The sequence below is a fragment of the Apus apus genome, chromosome 6 (assembly GCF_020740795.1).
Source record: "Apus apus isolate bApuApu2 chromosome 6, bApuApu2.pri.cur, whole genome shotgun sequence".
NCBI classification, from domain to species: Eukaryota; Metazoa; Chordata; class Aves; order Apodiformes; family Apodidae; genus Apus; species Apus apus.
In genome coordinates this window covers 737284-750999 of record NC_067287.1, presented here as the reverse complement: position 1 = coordinate 750999, position 13716 = coordinate 737284, and the positions used below count along the sequence as shown (strand labels likewise).

The window sequence follows — 13716 nt, the reverse complement described above, 5'->3', positions numbered from 1 at the left end:
ATTTCTGAAGTGTGAAATATTCCTAGGCATTTGGTTAATGAATTGTGTATGGTTGCTGTTCATTCATGGAACTTGCTCTTTTGTTATGTTTGCTTCGCTAAACAACAAATTTTGCTTTTCATGTGCTTGATATATATTGGCCAAATTATTTCTGATGGTATCCATTAATCTTCAGTCACATTTGACAAAAATAAATTACTCTGATCTCTGGAAGTTACCAGTAGTAATTAGTATTTATTTTTTTTTGAAGGATATAAAAGTTTGGGGAGACCAATAGATGTGAAGATGCCTTTTTGCCAACCAGTAACATAAAGCACCCGTCAAAGAGGGTGAAGGCCAGACCCACGGGGTAACCCCTCATGCAGGTGGTGCTCTTCTCCCCATCTTGTTGCTGTTGGGTTTGGTGGCAACGTCACTGACTTGAATTCAGTTTCTGCCTTTCCTGCCTAGCTCTAACATTGCCCAGTGAAGGAGGGGGTGTGTTATGCTAACTCGTGTGGCACAGGCTTTGTGTGTGTCTGGGGAGCTCTGCCCAAGCGTGCCCTTGGCTGGCTCTCCTCTGCCTCTGGATGCCTCTGAAGCAGACTGCAAGGCAGCAGAGGAAGATGTCAGTTAAACTGTCCCTGCCATGGGTTTAAGGCTCTCTGCTGCAAAGGGTTAAACGTATTCATCGAAAATATTCTGTTCCTGCTGTGAATACCAACTATAATTTGCTTGAGGGAGCGTGGCCCCTATAATGTACTGTAATGCCTTTCTATTGTGGAATATCCAGGTTTTAATGTGCTTCTGTTTAAGTTCTGTTTTGACTTTTCCCTTAGGAAGGAGGCTAAAATTTTTCATTACAATATAGACAGTGCACTACACTTTGAATACAAATTTATCCATGTACAGAGTAATTTTTCTTGTGATTGTCTCTACCCTAGAGAAGTGTCTTTAATGAATTACATACAAATTGTGTAATTTAAGAAGTTAATTTGGTTTTCTGGTAACACAGGACTAAAAACAGCCCTTCTAGAAAGAGATGATTTCTCATCAGGGACCAGCAGCAGGAGTACTAAATTGATCCATGGTGGAGTGAGATATCTTCAGAAGGCCATCATGAAGTTGGATTTTGAGCAGGTAATTGTTTATGCTGGTTGTTAAGCAAAAATTGCCAGTAGACACTTCCCTTATCCCAATTATATCCAAGTCTCCTTTTTATTTTTTTCAGTACTTGGCTATTGTAATCCACAGCCACTATACATAGAAAGTGTCTTCCTAGTCTGGGGAGCTCAGCTGGAGGAAACCAGTGCTGCTGCCCTTGCTGAGTTCTTTGTTTTGGGCAATCTGGTCAACATACCTTGTAGACTGTGTGTGTTTTGGGGAAGGCGTGCCGAGACAGGGCTGACTTCAGAACAAAAAGAGCTTCCTACTTGCCTTGATCTGAATTTAGGGGAGTGAGCTGTTGTCCTGCTTGTTCTGGAAAGATGGTAAATGAGTGATTATATAAAAATGCTTTTATGTATTCTTGTATTGGTCAAAGGGTGATGTTCTTGTTTGGAGAAATTGATTTAACTTCTCATTGAAGCCTCTCTAACTTAAAGTATGTTTCAGTGGTTATAATAGTGCTATAAAAACAGTGAATTCTGAGGGGAAAAATACATAAACGTTCAGTTATCCAGCTATGGAAATCAACCCTCCTTTTGCCCAAGGGCAACTTCATGTCGATTTGTATGAATTGATTTGGAGAAGAATGGTTCTGCATGTGCAACTGGGAGTTAGTGTGGGGTTTAACTGTGGTCATCAGCACAGGTGCCACACTCTGGGATGAGTTCTGACCCTCCTGAAGGGCCTCCTGTAGTTGGGAGTAAGACAATTCATTGCACTTCGCCTTCAAATGAAAAAATTACTCCACTGACTGCCAAGACACAGAGATGAAACTAGAGAAACTTCATTTTCTTGTGAAATGTTTCCCTGCACTTTTGAATTTTTCAGCAGATCTTGGTGTGTTTTTGGAAGAACAGCAAAAATGATGCAGGGCGTTGGCTTTGGTAGGGTTTCATTAAGTGTTGCATGTGGAAACAAAACTGCATAACGAGAGATTCCCACATACACTCTTATTTTTCAGTACAGGATGGTGAAAGAAGCACTCGAAGAACGTGCAAATCTGCTTGAAATTGCTCCTCACCTCTCAGCTCCTCTGCCGATAATGCTGCCTGTTTACAAGTAAGCTCTGCCATAATACCTCTCCTTTGCTGCTGCTTTTGACAAGCAAGCTATTTCCCTGGAGAAGTTTCCAGGTGCCTCTTTCCATCCATGTCTTTAAACCTGTCACAGGCTTTGTCCTCCAGGAGGTGAGATGGTGCTGTGCTGTAGAGGCACGGAATTCTCCTGTGGCCCTGAGCAGCTCTTACTGAGCTCATCTTGGGCTGCAGCTGCTCAGTGCATTTCCACCAGCCTGGGGGGGTGGGAAGAGGGGTGTTAGCAGTGGGGATGAGCCCTCAACCCTAGGGTGTTATTAGGTTCTTCCCAGTGCACCCTCTTCTTCAGCAGGTGCTGTCAGTGTTCTTGGTGAGGCTCTGCCCAGCCCGTGCAGCCCCCAGTGCTCAGGGCACTTGGCTCCCTCAGCACCTGGGGCTGGTGTTGGGAGAACACTCTGCCTCAAGCAGGAAAGAGACTTTAAGAGATTTGGGTTAGGTTTTAGATTCACAGGAGCAGCTGCTCACCGTAGCAGGCTACTTAGAGCAGGCAACTTAGAGTTGCTGAATGATCCTAATGTGTGGTTTACTCCTGCCCAAGTAGAAGGGGCTTGTCATAGCTGAGGTTTGTCCAGCCCAGGGCTCAGCTGCCATTATTTGGGTCCTATGTGTGCAGCAGGCAGAAGTCAAGATGTGCATGTGAGGAGCCCTTTCAGCCTGCACACACAGCCTGCTTCCTCCCTCAGCACACAGGTCTCTCACCTCACACTGAAGTGCAAAAAGCCAGTCTGTCATCCTAATTCTAGAGTAAGTAAAGCCCTGAGCCTGCTTGACTGACTGTAGGGAGCAGATCAGTTGGATGGTGGTGAACAATGCAGAACTCCTGGCACATTTACATTATATTGTGCTGCCATAAATGTTAATGATGGTACAAGGTCAAACTGCTGTCACACAACCCTGCTACTCACCACGTTCTGTTGCAGCAGTGTGTGCATGCAGCTTTACTTTTTTTCAATTTCACTTCATGGGGTGTGTTGTTTTGTTTTTGTTTTTTTCCCTGCAGATGGTGGCAGTTGCCATACTACTGGCTTGGAATAAAACTGTATGACTTTGTGGCTGGAAGTCAATGTCTGAAGAGCAGTTATGTCCTCAGCAAGTCCAGGGCCCTGGAACTCTTTCCAATGCTACGCAAAGATGAGCTTGTTGGAGCTATTGTCTACTATGATGGTACGTGGCCTTTCTGTGCTCTCTTTGTCACCCTGTGCTGTGTTTTGATGGGAGGGGAACACAAATGTGCAGCTGTAGGTCATGTGCACTGATTTTCTAAAGGGAAGCATGACAACCTGAACAATTCAACTGGCATCTTAAACGTTAATTTGGTAGATAAATTATGTTTTGCACAACAGTAACTTAGGAGAGAATGTGTAGTTTTCTTGGTTAGTGATGTGGAAACATTCTTGTGTTCTGGTGATTCCCAACAGCTTCCCAGCTGTTGGTGGTTTTGCTGTAACCTTCTCGGACTGCACACTTCTTCTGAGGTTTCACAAGTCAAGAAAGTGTGATCGTTCCAGTACTGTTACATGGTTTGCTGTAGCACTTCCATTGTGCAAATAACTTCAGACTAGAAGTCTGAATAATAACAATTATTAACAATAACTTTAGGCTGAATAACTAGATGACCTGGCTGCTGGTTGTGGTTCTTCCCCCTGGGTTGGATGTGGCCTGGATCGATGACTTTTTGTATCAGCTATAGAAGTGGTTGCTCTGCAAAGACAGCATTCATTGTAATTGTCATCAAATACTAGAGATTGCTAAAAGGCATGAATGGTTTCTGTCAAAACCCCTTTAAGTAAAGGATTCTAAATTCGTGAGAAGAAAAATGCCTCCAGCTCTGGTTATTTAATCTATTGTATCAGGTAGTTTTAGGTATGTTTTTGTGTGACACTTACACAAAATCAGTGTCTGAGTGGGGAAAAAAGAAAGGTGCTTCCTGCAAGTAATTTGGTGTTCATTCTGAATAGAATGATGATTTAACAGAACTCATTGCAGTCATCTAGAAAGAGCAGTTTTCACATTGGAAAGTGTTCATGTGTATCCCTGTTTGGAAAGAGCATCAGCTTGTTGTTAGTGGGAGAGTGGATAAATCTTCGTGCTACCTTCTGGGAAAGGAGTCTGGTGCCTCTCTAAAGACACAAGGCAATCAAACAAAACTGGTGAAGGTTTGGTGGGTTTACTTGACTAATGACTACCTAGAAGCTTTGCTTGTCCAGAGTATTGGTGTTGATGTAGATGTGCAGGTGTCTTCAGCTTCATCCCAACTGCCGTGTCTCAGTACTGCTAATGCCATGCAAGGTGCACCCCCAAACTGTCAGAGCTTCAGCATTTAAAAAGTACTGGACTGCTGCAAGTTCTAGATGCTGGCAAATTCCCTGCTGAAGTTGAAGTTTCGGGGTGTGCTGCCAGAATTGCTTTCTTGACCCACTTGGCTGTGGGTGCCTATCTAGAAGATGGAGTATTTTTTTTCTTGCATCAGATTTGTACGCTGTTTCAGGATGTCTTTTCAATTAGATGGGTATTCCCCCTTCTCTAGTCTTCTGCACTTCCCTCCCAGGACAGCAAGTTTTGGTAAATGTCCTTGGTAAAGGGGCCTGCTGGGTAATATCCAAATGTCCATTTGTTCAGGGTAGGGCAAAAATCCATAGATTCCTCACAGGCTTGGAGGAGGAATAAATAGCTTAAATACTGATGTCCTTCATTAGTGGTAGTGTTCTAGGTAGTTTGTACCTGGAGATGTAAAGCTGACCTTTTGGCAGCCAGAAAGGTCTCCACAGAAAATGGATTATAAAGGTATTTCTTTTCCCCTTTTAGAGCTGTGTTGACACTATTCATCAGCTTATCAATAGGGGCTTTTGTGCTGGGAAGAAGTAGGAGGGACTCTCCAAACACACTGGGCTCAGCTAGTACTTAGGAGGCTTCTGGAAAAAGCACATGTTGATAATTGCAAGTTTTCTCATATGGAGCCCAGCAGAATAGATAAGAAAATATTTACATATATGAGCAGGAATATGGATGTGTATGTTATTATTTGGGAGTAAGGTGAGATTTAAAGGATGGACTTGATTTTTACCTATCTCTGATGGAGACTGCATCTTCTCTATCTTATTTTTATGGCCTAGAGGAATTAAGAGGTTAATTAGAAGCAAAATTTGTTACAGGGTTATCTGCTATTTTCTGTGTGCTGTGACAAGAGCTGCTGTAAATCGCATCCATAGAAGCGATTCAGATTCCTTTTTTCATGATCATAAGCCATCCCTCAGTCTGTTTTAAGGGATCTCAGGAGCATGCAAGAAGAACAAAGTGGTTCTCTCAACTGTAATTACTCTTCTGATAGGAGCACTATAAATTGAAATCTATTTATAATCTATTGAAGTTTTTTCTGATGAAACAGATAGTTTGGATGTATCATAGCTACTTCCTACTCCAGCATTCAAAAGATACACGTTTACAAGATACCCTTGAAATTAATCTTCCGGTTTCTTGGACAAATAATTGTTTTAAGCAGTGTTGCAAAATATGAAAATTCAGCAACAAGGGACCATGAGATGTTTAGGTGGGGGACATCTGTGCAACAGCACAGTGCAGAGCTGGGTAAGGGGTCTGTGGTGTCCTGGGGCCTTCCCAAGCAGCAGGAACCCACTCTGGGTTAAAAGCAAAGAAGTGCCAAATAGGAAAACAAAAAAAAAGGAAGTGTACAAAGTACTGAAGAGCAGCTTATTAATGCAGAAAGAGGACTGTGCCATCCCTCTGTTTCTTTGTGCAGGTTTCATAAAATCAGGTGCCTGGCAGAGACTCTAGCAGTTCTCAGGAGGCAGAGCTGCAAGGCTAGCAGGACTCTGGGAGACTAATTTGGTGTGAGATGGCAAAAATAGGCTTGAAATTTTGCTGCTGGTGAAACTACTTGTCATGGCAGTATATCTGGCCCTGTGATGCTTTATTTGCAAGACTTCAGCTTAGTTACCCAGGTTTCTCTGCAGAATTTAAAGAAATGGTGGTTAGTAGGGAAGTACTAAAGTCATGTTTCAGCAAGCACCCTTATATCTTGTACATGATTGTACTTGATTTTTCATGTTATACTTGCATGCCCTAAATCTGGAGGAATGGAAGGCAAAAGGGAAAGGGAATTGATCTTGGAGAGGGGAATGATAAGATTGAATTAATTCCTTTTAGGTCTTTCAGAGGGATTTGTCATAAAATAGAGCATTAAATAATGGTGAAAATAGATATAAATGCGTCTCCAAGTAGGTCATCTCTTTCTCTTCTCTGTCTTCCTTAAATACAAATAATAAATTTGCCTTTAAGAATGATGTTTCTTAACTGATTCTGTATATGCAGTTAAATGTAGTTTTGTTTTCTTGCATTTCTCTATTCCTGTCTCTTTCATAATATTTTGTGTCTGTATTTGTTAATAGCACCTACTGGCTGCATCCCACTGCTTGACATGGTGATCAGCACCACCGAAGGAAAGAATTAGAAAGATTCATTATGTAGGTTACTTTTTTTATTGGATAAAACCACCTGTCCTGTTGTGCCTGACTGGTGGCAGTGTTCCTTTACAAAGGAAGGATCAGGAAGGCACTTTGTTGTGCGTGTAACTGTTGATCAGACTCGTGGAGTGTCAAGTCATCCATTATTCATGAGTGTGTTGTGTTCTGAAATGTTGCTGTGGTCTTCTTAATTACTTTTTTTAAAATTGTTTATACAGGCAAAGAAAAAAAAAAAAAATGCTAGATTATAAATGTTGGATGCACCAGCAACAGCAAATCACAGCCATTACCAGAGGCTATTCTTGCTCTGTCTGGGCATCAGGAAACCAGAGCATATGTTGGATGTTAGCCTGGGTGTACACAATGTGTCCTATTTATTCAAGGTTTTCTTTGAAGCCACAACTTACAAGTTTGTTTCTTAGGGGTACATGTCAGACTGCATTTAGCATTTGTTGGTATTAGGATACTCCTGAATAGCAAAAAGGCAACATTTTGGGGGGGAGAACGTGGCTGCTATCTGAGCAGTGATCTGTCAGTTCCACTTAGGTAGCTCAGGGAAGACTGGAGAAGAGGCACTAAGGGGGAGCTGGGCTGAGGGCTCCAGATCATGGGCAGAATTATTTTAAAGCACTTTAAATGGAAGAATTAATCTCCATTTAAATTATACAAAGTTCATTCTCTTAAGAACTAGGAAAAACATTAAAGCAGAGATCCAGCTGGCCAGAATATTTCAATGTAAAGTGTTTAGAAATTCTAAGTGGCACAGATCTGTTTATGTTGCATTATTTTTTCTATCTTTACACGCTTGCCGACTTTTTTGTTAATGTCTTTTTTTTCCTTGCAAGATGAGCCTTTAGGTGTGGAAGGAAAATTTGTGTTCTGAAACCAGCCATGAATTTAAGATTTTAGGGCTTTGTTGATGCTGCTCTTTGAATTTACTGCTATTTTCTGAAAGCAGAAATTAACACATTCTGCTTCTGTGGCTGTTTTGCCACATTGAGGTATGTGATTGTTGAGTGTCTTGTCCTGCAAATTCCCCATATGCTTGCTGTGATGTAATCGTTCTGTATTTTTGCATTCTCAGTAGTTTTGAATATATTCTCTCCTGAAATGTATAATGTGGAGGTTATTTAAAGGTAGAAAAAGAAGGTTTGGCAGAGGATTTAGCTTTCCTTGTTTATAGCAAACCCCCTGAGAAATGCTTCCCAGGCACACGTGCACACACAGACACACTCACACAAAAATCAATGCAAAAGAGTAGGGCATTCATTAAACTGTCAAAAATGGAATACATAGTGCTTTTTTTATTTAGGCTCTTGTTGCTGTTTTTCCTAGTACTTGAGTGTGTCCTGAATTATGAAACGTTATAGCTTTATCATTCATATTTGACAAATTAATATTTTGAGAATGTTGAGCTGCAATAGGGGTATTACCCTATTACAGATGCAGATAATCTGTATGGGTTTGTGGTGTTTTTTTTCCCCCCCCCTCCCTGTGCTGGGTATGAAAACTCAGACACTTTGTCACTGAAGAAGGCTCTCTGGGTGCAGCACACAGCTAACCACGTCCTGCTATGTCAGGTTTGAAGCCAGGTGGATGAAGGGAGCCTTGCAGGCACACAGACCGCAGGCGTCACCTGGGAAATACTCCCCTGTAGCTTTCAAATCCGTGCTGTCCTGGGCTGGAGCTGCTGGAGCTGCGTGTGCAATCCTGCAGGAATGGCAGGAGCAGCTGGTGCAGCTGCCTCTGCTGCAGCGCGTGGGACGGGACAGGCAGCTCTGCAGCTGAACCCAGAGCAGCCACAGTGTCCTTCCTTGCTGGTGTCAGCGGCAGCCACTGGTGGGGCAAACAGGAGGCAGGGCCCAGTTACCAGGGGCACTTCCCAGTTCTCTCTCTGGTAAAACCCACCAGGCCTGGCTCTGCTTGTGGCGCTTCCAGCCCCCGCGCGCCCTTTACCCGGCAGCGTCCTCCCGTCGCTTTCAGAAGGGATAAAATCACTAGCCCGGAATGGCTCGCATCTTTAACCCAGTTTTGCCTCTGTCACGGGGTGGGTGCAGCTGTGCAGACATCCCTGCAGGAGTGGCCCTTTGCTCCTGACAGAGGGGCCGTGCAGCCCAGCCCTGCTCTGCCCCTCGCTGGGGGCGTCCCCCCCAAAAGCAGGCGGGTGATAACTGCGTCTCCTGCTGTACCTGTAACAATTTAATTGTGTAAGTCAGCCCAGTCAAGCATCCCCAGCTCATGACTGGGAGACATGAAATTCATTGTCATTATTGTCCCTGTCATTTTGGATCATTATATCCTGCTGCAGAATTTTCCTCACTCCAGTGCTTTCCTACCTCCAGGAAGCAGGGATTATGGCTGAGGTTGGGGTGGGGGCAGGACTGTGAACTACATTTACCTCAGGGGAGCCACAGATTAAATTGGGTTTGCTCTCTGACTTGCTGGATTCGTCTGTTTGTACACTGTGGGTTTAAGGTTGGAAATGATGAATATTCTAGTGAATTCTGTGCCTCTCTCTTTTCTTTTTTTACTGCTCGTATAAGCAAAGGGTGGTTTTCATGTCCCTTAAGAAGTGAACGGGGAATAATTCTTCAGATCATGTTACCTAAAAGATTTAAGATGATTCCTGAGCAAAACGACGTTATTTGCATGTCACGCCACAAACATCTGAGCGTTCCCCAGCGTGTCGTGGCTTTTAGGGGAAGACTCCATCGAAGCATGTAACTCTGCAGTAATTTATATGTGTGCATTTTATGTGAACTTAATGGTTGGTCATTAGTTGGTGTGTGTGCTGCTCCATGTGGAAGCTGTGCTGAGGTGTATGTTGAGGAGAGCAAGTTATGGGATGTCTCCACGTCTTGCTGCTCCTTCCCCTGCTCCAGGGGCTGTCTCCAGCTCATTCAGCATGTGGGGCGAGGGCAGCTCCCATCTTTGAGAAGGGCTGGGGAGGTGCATATTGCTCATCTTCATAGAATCATCAGTTGTGGCTGCCCCATCCCTGGAAGTGTTGAAGGGCAGGTTGGATGGGGCTTGGAGCAACATCTAGTGGGAGGTGCCCCACCCATGCATGAGGATCTAGATGATCTTTAAGGTCCTTTCCCACCCAAACCATTCTATGACCTTCCTGGCTGTTCTGCTCCTCTCCCATCAGCAGAGTTCCCCTCACCCAGCACTTCCTTGCCCATTTCTGGGTGGGTCCCCCTGCTGGGTTTCTTGGGGTTCAGGGGAGCATTGCCAGTTAAAACGCTGCTTCTTGACTTCCCTGTGGGAAGGTGTGGATCCCTCCACCAGCAGCCGTGCCTGTTCCTGGCTGGCCCCTGCCTGCCAGCTCTTGGCCCTGACATTTCAGCACGGTTTCCATGAAGTGACAGTGACAATGTTTAGTTTCATCTTAGCGCTGGGCTTTTACTCTGGCTGACACTGCAGTCTGCTTGCAGTGACAACTTGAAGGCTGATACAAAAGAAGTGGGAAACAACATAATTATAAAGCACTCGCACAGAACAGTAATCCCAGAGTTTGTCTCTCACTTTATGTGCCTGGGTATTGTGGCTGATTTTGGTGCGCTGATGTCTTGAGTTCCAGCAGAAGTTGTAACTTCTGTGCTGTAACTTGGCAGTAGGCTTGATGAGACAGACGTTCTTGGGGTATTGTGATTTTTAAGCTTTCTTTTTTTAAAAAAAAAAGCCAAACAAACTATTATGGGCTTCCTGTCTCTTGTGTTACTCATTTGTTTATAACTACATAAACTGGAATGTATCATACTTTCATTTCCTAATCTTCATTGCCATCTTGTTTGGTTTTATCCACACATGCAGTTTGGTTGCAGGCTCTTTCATGCCTTTAATCTTGCTTTATGAAAATAATATTTAATTTCTTCAGTTCCCTACGCTTGTGCTATGAGTTGGTGGTTACTCTGGATCTCAGGTGGTCTCTGCAGTACACTCTCAAGCTGTGTGTGTCCAGGTTTAATAAAAGTAGCTGTTCTTGGGAAGGGGGCATTAGTCCTTCCCAGTCCTTCAGGAACAGAACCTGAAGCTCGGGTGCTGATGGTCACCCCTTCACCTCTGTTGCTCACAGGAATAGGAAAGGTCATTTCTTGTGATCTAAGCTGGTGCTACATGGAGGAAGCAAGAATTGACTTCAGACGATCACTACTGGATTATTTAAACTTGGTTTGAGTCTGTGAGATTCTCATGACCTGTGAGAAGGCCAGATTCAAGGCTTTCCTTTCCATTAAAGCTCCTGCAGAGTGGGGGCTGATAATACCTACATCATGTGATGTGTGTGGTTTTTTCCTGTGCAAAGTGCGTGTTTAGATGGGTGTTGTTCTTCCCACCCGGTTGGGCCATATTTCAGCAGCACAGATAGCAGAGAGGAAAGCAGAATTCCAATTATACATGATCTGTATGAGAAATATTAGCAGCCTGGTGTGATATTGCTGTGTTGTTCCATGTGGGTGTGATGATTTATCTGAGTCAGAACGCTCTTCCCTCTGAAGCACTCCAAGAACAAATGCGTGCGTGCTACGTATCCTGGGAAGGCTGTTAGTTTCCACTTAATTTTTACTGCATTTTCATGTGATTCAGAGAGCAAGAAATAGTTCAGGTCTGAGGACATGTTTGATGACTTGTGACTCAGGAGTCAGATTTGATGTTTACCTCTGGACTTACTCTACTTATGTTTGGGGAAAAGAACTTGCCGAATTCTTTGTCAAAGAAGCTTGGAACAACTTTGAGTCACTCCAACTGATTCATAGTGCCTAAATTGGGATGTAACTGATTTCCGTATGTGCAACAGATGTTGAGTTCTTGTTTTAATGCTTGTAATAAAACTGCTCAGGCAATTAAGCACTTACCAGGACTGCCCACATCTTATAATCTTTAAGTAACTTAGTTATGTGTCGTGGTGTATGATTCTCACTCATCGGCCTTAAATGTGGCAAGGTCTGTATATACACAGCAAGGGAACTTCCATGCCTATGAAATAAATTATTTCATGCACTGCTTTTCTTTACTGCATGCATGTGATTATCTAGTTCAGGGCTGTTGTAGGAATATAACGTGTAGGTACAGAAATATGCTTTTAAGTTAACTTTTAGGATATCATGCACTTGGGGAAAACAGGTGTCCATGTAGTGATCCAGTAACATCCCAGTCTTGATGCTGGGTGGTAAGTTTTTGAGTGTGTTCCAAATTCAAGGGGCTGCCTCATGAGTGGAGCTCACTGGTATCAGTAAAGGAATAATATACAAGCAAGAGATGAATTCTCAAGCATTTAGTTTGTCTTTACCCCTCAGCTTATTAAAAGGAAAAAAACCCCAACCCTACTTATTTGTAAGGCTACACCATACAGGGATATAACGCTGTGACCATCCTGGAAGCTGAGTTCTCTCAGTCATGCATTTCTTTCAATATACTCTCCCTTTCAGAAGAAGCCTGGTAGGTGGTTCTGGGGAAAGGTTTGCCCTCAGAAAGTTCATTAAGACTGTCATACAGCTTCTTGCATGGCTAATTTCCAACTCCCCATTAAACCTGACCTCCACAGCAATAGCCAGATATGCCTAATCAGAAAAGACTGTAAATTGAGAAAAGGTGAGAAGGCTTTCATGTCTGTTGCAGGGACCAGCCTGTTCTTTAAAGCAAGAAGTTTGCAACACCCTGAACTACATCCGTGCTGTTGCAGCGTGAGCCCCGGTGTCGCTGGGGCAGCTGTGCTCACGTGCCTCGTTACGGGATTAATTGTCGGGCAGCGCGTACACCCCGTAACGAAGGGTTACTTCTCAGAAGCAGAAGGTTAACGTGAACAAAAGTTCACATTAGGATTAAAGAGCTTGTAGTTTAAGAAAAAAAAAAAATGCAGCTACTGGCTATTGTGTGCTGTTTATCTTCAGGAGCTGCAGAGGAGAAAGCAGGGTTGGTATGAAAGCAATGAGTGTCAGAGGGATGCAGGACAGACTATACCAGAACCACCAGAGCACCTTATTAACACTGTGGTTCTCACTGAATCAGCCACAAACAAATTTCTACAGTCTGTGGGCTTTGTTACCACTCCTGGCTGAGGTTCAGTGCTGACAAAAATAAAATTGAACGTTCGCTGTGCGCTCTGTGGGAGGATTCTCCTAGTGCCAACAGAAGCATTGTCTGTTCGCCTTTGAAGAAATGCAACATTTGCTACTAAGGAATGAAAATAGAATTTTCCTAAATTACACAAAAAAAGAAATTAGAAACCAAATGGCATCACTGTTGGTCTTAACATGGTGTAGGACACACTTAACAGAATGTCCTCACACACTAAATGTCTCCAGCAGCATGCCTTCGAAGAATAAAGGGGTTTTAAGAGGATTTAGTGGAACTTTCTTGAAAGCAGTTAAGGCAGTGTTTTGTTAAAAGCAAGGTTGACTACCCTGAACAAAAATTAAGGTATCACTCCATTGTTACTATATTACAAGCAGATGGCAATAGTGAATAATGAGATGGGTTATTCTTCCAATTCTTCTTACTAGAAATGGCTAAAAGGATTTAAACATCCTCTTATTTTTGTGGGGTATCATGAGAGGAGTTCCCTCCGTTGGCTTTTGGGCACCTCTTCCCAAGATGCTGAGGTCTGGCTGCCTTTCTCACCACTGTGGAGATGTATCTGGCTGACAACTGACATGCACGCAGCAACCACATGTGATCAAAACCGGCCCTGGAGCAGCAGGACTGAAGCAGCTGTGACCTCTCCAAGGCAGGGTGTTTGTGAACATCTGCTGTTGGTCCATGTCCTGGCTTTACTGTATTGCCTACAGGTTAGTCATGAGATCTTCAGGAGCTTATTCACTTATGGAAAAGGATGCCAGATGAATTTGGCTTAGCCATTCTGTTGTTGTAAAATAACTTTTTGGCTTATAACATTTGGAAAAAAACCTATGGTATCATAGAGGGGTTGTCTCTGGTAGCAAGGAGGAGCAGTTGGTGGCTTTGTTGTACTTTGGAGCAGCAGGGACAGCTGTGAA

The 13716-nt window shown here is 43.4% G+C and overlaps 1 protein-coding gene across 6 annotated transcripts in view; it reads left to right on the top strand.

Annotated features, from left to right (window-relative positions):
• GPD2 (glycerol-3-phosphate dehydrogenase 2) overlaps window positions 1-13716 on the top strand; it is a 55407-nt gene that overhangs the window by 20450 nt on the left and 21241 nt on the right. For 5 of the 6 annotated variants that reach the window (XR_007889899.1, XM_051623523.1, XM_051623524.1 and 2 more), the window contains exons 4-6: window positions 995-1119; window positions 2108-2205; window positions 3241-3404. Coding sequence is in view for 5 of the 6 variants with exons in the window: in XM_051623523.1 (XP_051479483.1) it covers window positions 995-1119; window positions 2108-2205; window positions 3241-3404 (387 nt within the window). In the remaining variant the exon portion in view is untranslated. Of the gene's footprint in view, window positions 1-994; window positions 1120-2107; window positions 2206-3240; window positions 3405-13716 lie in introns of those variants that run through there. The other variant, XM_051623525.1, reaches the window with a different exon arrangement.